Consider the following 5,572-nt stretch of genomic DNA (forward strand, 5'->3'; position numbering starts at 1 on the left):
TGATTACATCAACAATAAGATAATATAGCACTTCCTAACAACGTGATTATCATGTTAATCAACGAAATAACACATGTTTCCAATGTTTTCAGTTAATATGGCCTTACTCTTGCAAAATCATTCAACCAGACATAAAAGATTTTCATTATGTAACGTTACGTCTTATTGAAGATGATCCATTTTTTTTTATCTCAACCAAGATGATTCATTACTAAACACATTTTATCTCTGCTTTATTCTATATTTCTTGCTTTATACTTTCCACTTAACACATAAAATAAATCTGCATAAAATCTGGTATCATCTAAGGAATAAGTTATCTTTCAATGGAGGGAGTACAATAATTCAAACATTTAAAACATGACAAAACATACTACCTTTTGATTGGAAAAGTATAAATAGTTGGTATAGTACAAGTAGAAAAGAAATCACATGCAATAAATAACAAAGATTGCAGCTGTCCTCAGACATAAATCAGATAGTATTTTTTTACATTGTACAGTATCTCAAATTTGACTTTATTACTAGGACATGTTTATTTATAATCGATTGGGATTGAGTAGTTATAGAAAGATGTGATTCATACCTTATTAAAGAAAGTGGTGAAAGCATCCATTTGAAGAGGAGGCAAAGCGACCCCAATTTCAATACCACCAATCACCTCTCTACTTTGGCTCAGAGAGATAGCGTTATGATTATCAATCGACACTTCTTCAAACTTGAGTGGTTTTCCCCATCCGAAATCGAGATCATACAAGTCCAATTTGGGGGATCCACTGACCGTAATATGGAGCTCCGACTCCCGCAACTGCTCCCACTCGGAGATCCAATTTCTGGCTCCACCCAACATATCCACATTCAACTTCTTCACCGTATCCCCGATCGCCTTGGCAGCATGAACAACACCGTCTTCACCCACCAACTCCCCTCTCCTACCTTCCGACCGACCGAACCCCACACAATTACCCGCATAATTACTAGGCACCGCAAATGGCAATCGGGTCAACCCGCCCGCTATAAAACCGAAATAATGAACCTCTCCAATGCGCCGCCTCACACTCACTTCCATCCCCCAATGCGTCTTCATCCAGCACACCCATATAAAAGCGCATGCCACCACATACGGCGACAGAAGCATCTGGGTCGTCGACCCGAATAGCAGATCCGACCGCGTCAGGATCCATTTCTTTATCTCTCCCATTTCTTTTGGACCCAAAACAAATGTAGCTCTTACGATGTCATTTCTTTTATAATTACAACCCACGTTCAATGATTTTATATTATTTTTCAATTTCCGATACTCAGTCAAGAAAAATGACCTCAGCCCACTAGTGTCAAGGATCACTGACCTATCATGGGACGCCACGTGTCTCCCGCCGGCGCCATTTTTGCAGATCCAAGCCCACTCTTTCAAGAAATTATTGAACGTTCTCCAATCCGCACCCGCATTTCGCAGCGCGAATCCAATGCTAATTCCCATTTCGGGGAAAACAGTGATTTGAACAGCCAAAACCGGACCATCTCCGCCGCCCATTTCCGGCACCAGGCGCCGGCAATCGCAGCCGCTCCGGCGGTGGTTTCCGGCGAGATTCTTGAACACGCCGCCATCCACCGCCGCGGCTACGATCAGGAGAACGGAGTCCGTCTCATTATACTCGAGGCGGGGTTCGGCGGAGTGGGAAGCGGGGACGACCAATTTTCCGGCGAGGGGGAAGAAGTGGGTGAGGGCTAGAGAGAGAGAGTGCTTGAGCTTTGGCACAGCGGCTGCGGAGGCGGAGGCGAAGAAGAAAATGGGCTGAGATGGGGAGAAGAAGAGCCAGGGAATGTCGAAGAAGGTGAGTGGGAGAGTCGCCGGAGGAGTGGAGCGCGGCGGAGGGGAAATGGCGCAGCGCTCCACAACCGTGACGGTGGCGCCGGCGGAAGACATGAATTGGTGGGTTGAGGGAGTGGGAGAATAATGGGGTGAGGTGTAGGTAAATTCCTTATTTATTCAATGGTTTAAGATTTAAGAATAAGTTTATGTTGTTGGAATTAGTTAGGTTTTGTATGTTATTTTTAGTTGTGCATAATCACATGTTTTATATTCTTGAATGGTATTGAAATAGAAATGATTATGTTACAACTTTAGATAAAAGTTTGTCGGGTAATGAATTTGTGAAGGAAAATGTATGATGGAAATTATGGGACCAATTGAGACTTGAATCAATACCACATAGGGACACAAATGAATCTATGCTTGTCAAGTAGAATAAATAATGCATCATTTGAGAATAATCGTAAATTATACATAGATGAAGTATGGCGATTGAGTTATATTTATCACGGGAGAAAAAACATTATATATTTGGCCACAACATATAATATGGCCACAACATATAATATAGTGATGTTTTCGCAATTTTGTACTTATTAGCTGGCGCTCAAATAATTTACTACTCTATGGAAGTACTACTACTACTTATCAAATTTCAAACCAGAGTGGACTAGCATGAACACACTAGCCAAAGCAAACTACTTCATCCCACTTTACCACGTATATAAGCTCAGCTTCATCATAAAGGGGCAGTAACCTAAAAGAGCATCCACGATGATGATAGGCTAACCACAAACTCCTTCTGCCACATCAACAGCACTAAGAACTTCTCCTGCTACATCATTAGGACAAGCAACTGGACAAGCAATAGGCTAGCCACAATAAACAAAATTATAAAAAACAAATAATTAACAATCACACAAAATACAGAATTAAATTTACGACACAGATACGAGAAAATTCAATAATAATAGTAAAATTTAAAAAGTACATTAATAAAAAAAATTACATTAATTTTTTAAAAAAACCCCTCTTCCACACACGAGCCCCCGTCTCCGCCTCACTCCTCGTGGCCGTCGTCGTCGCCGTCATCGCCGCAGTTGTCGTCGCTATCCGGGACCCCCAAATCTGCGGCATTTGAGCCCCTCAACTGTGCCGAGGCGGCATCCAAATCGACCCGCATACTCTCAAGCATTGAGTGAAGAAACCTCTTCTCCACGGATCAGTTGTCTCCCTCCATTCTGCTAAGATCTTGTGCGTCTGAGCCCGCGTTTGTTGACGCGCGAAGAAGACGAGCTCGGTTGGCGACTTGCCAACAGGGGGGATGTCGACTGGACCTCCTGGGACCCCTGGGCGACCCCCCTCGCTACCCGTTGCGCCCGCCTTTGACCAACCAGGCGAGTGCGGCGAGTAAACGATGGAGGGGACGGGAACTCCTGAACATCCTCGGGGAGGTCGTGGGAACCGCTGCTGCTGCCGCATAGTTCAGTCGCTGCTACTTCGGCCAGCTAGCATCGACACCTGCCCGAAACTTCTCGGGGTCCATCAGCACCTCATAGCAGTTCCAGTAGGTGAACTCCTTATAAAGCCCGGGCACGGGGAAGGCTTTCTCCGCTATCCTCCTGCAGTCCTCGTCAGTTTGGCCACTGGTTTGCATGCGGAGGGCGTTGGTGTACAAGCCCGAAAATCGGGAGACCGCAGCCCTGATTCGGTCCCACCCCTTCCGGCACTCCTCCCCACTGTGTGGCCTCCCCTCCTGGCAAAATGCCTTGTAGGCTGCTGATATTTTAGCCCACAAGTTGACGATCCTCTGATTGTTCGAATGGTGGGGATCATCGCAAACACTCACCCAAGCCTTGGACAGCGCGACGTTCTCTGCATCCGTCCATTTTCTCCGTGCCGGGCTGTCGTCATCAGCCGGCTGCGACGACTCGCCGACCACCCTTTTGCCCTTCCCCTTGCCCTTCTTCTTCTTTGGTGCGCCCCGACCCCGCCCTACTCCCCCCATTTGAACGGGAGTGTCCGCATCCTCGAGATCTATCTCCAACTCCTCTAAGGAGAAAGTCTCACAACCAGTAAACTACGTCTCCGATGGAGTCGATGTGTGCGAAGAAGCAGTCAAAAAATCAAGACTGGGGCGATAGACATGTCCCCCCCGACGTCCCCTGCATCCCCGGCATCATCTGCATCCCGGCTGCCCACCCCGGCATCATCTGCATCCAAGGGTACATGTTGTAGTACCCGGCCATCGGACCCCATCCAACTCCCACGGGTACTGTGGGAGTTTGAGACTCGCTCGTCACTGGAGTAGACTCGTTGTTGTTCCCCATTTTGACCGAATTGCCACTTCTAAGACTGAATAGCCTCATATTCCATTCTCCTTAGAGCATTATCAAACATATGTACCATTTGGAAAAACTCTAGATGCAAATTTAGGAAAGAATTATAAATGGTAGATATTGTAAATATGTGATAATCACTTCATCTTGAATACACAGAAAAATATTAGCTATCCATTAACCACTATCTGCATAAGCCATACAACTAACACACACCGACTAAGACACTAACAACATTTCCAAGAAAAAACAATTAATTTGACCGTAAAAAAACTAAAAAGAACAAATCAAAGACTTATTTTAACACATTATTTGAATAACTTAAAAAAGATACTAATGCTAAATTTTAAATTTTAATTTTATCAGTCTAATGCAGTTCACAACACTTTTATCTATTAGAAAATAATTGAAGTACTCCATGTACTTAGGGCTGTCAATTTTTGACACGACACGATAATACGACACGAATCGACACGAAATTAATGGGTTTTGGTCAGAGCTTATTGGGTTCGTGTCCTTATCGGGTCGACCCATTAAGGATACGAAAATTTCGTGTCGGGTTCGTGTTATCCGTTAACAATACGTGTTCGTGTCGGGTTCGTGTTATCCGTTAATAAATAATATTTTAATATTATTAATTCTTATTATTTTCATTTTTCAATATTTATTAAATTGACTCTCATAGTCTTATATGGTCATATCTCATTTAAATCATTTAAATATTTAATCACTTTCCAATACGTGTTGTTATCGTGTCGTGTTGACCCGAAGTGGTTCGTGTCGTTAATGGGTTCGTGTCGTGTTCGTGTCTGAGGATAGCGGGTCGTGTTCGTGTTTGGGGTTTTCTTAACAGGTCGTGTTCGTGTTTGGGGTTTTCTTAACAGGTCGTGTCCGTGTTTGTTGTTATCGTGTTCGGGTCGTTATCGTGTCGACACGATAACGACCCGACACGCACGATTTGCCACCCCTGCATGTACTGGTCTACTTGATGTATTATATTGAAATGTCAATACACGTGCGAGCACCGACAATGATATTAAAATATTTACAGCCATTTCAACTCTTATTACAGAATCCGCACATTCTAGTATTTAAATACTACTACTAGTATCCATGAAATTGTAAATATAAAATTGAATTTAAACCAGAATCCAATGGTTTTTCATTAGATAACACAGTGATATACTTTGGGCCATAGCCCAGACCATACATTTAGCCTCGTTAGGCCCAATGAAAATGAAAATGAAAATGAAAATGAAAATGAAAATGAAAATGAAAATGAAAATGAAAAACATGTATATGCAACGAAGGGGAATATTCGCGAATTTAAAATGTATGAAGGTCAGTTTACATGAAATTGAAATTTTATAAATTGAATGGATAAATTCATTTTATTCACTGTTATCTTTTTAATATTTTA

General features: G+C 43.0%; 1 protein-coding gene across 1 annotated transcript; it reads right to left on the reverse strand.

Moving 5' to 3' along the window:
* Positions 1-417: 417 nt before the first annotated feature.
* LOC121806320 (malonyl-coenzyme A:anthocyanin 3-O-glucoside-6''-O-malonyltransferase-like) lies at positions 418-2,044 on the reverse strand. The gene has a single exon (XM_042206316.1). It carries the CDS (start codon positions 1,925-1,927, stop codon positions 581-583), a length of 1,347 nt encoding a protein of 448 aa, XP_042062250.1. The 5' UTR covers positions 1,928-2,044; the 3' UTR covers positions 418-580.
* Positions 2,045-5,572: the final 3,528 nt, after the last annotated feature.

The sequence above is a fragment of the Salvia splendens genome, chromosome 6, assembly GCF_004379255.2.
Source record: "Salvia splendens isolate huo1 chromosome 6, SspV2, whole genome shotgun sequence".
In the NCBI taxonomy this organism is placed as follows: Eukaryota; Viridiplantae; Streptophyta; class Magnoliopsida; order Lamiales; family Lamiaceae; genus Salvia; species Salvia splendens.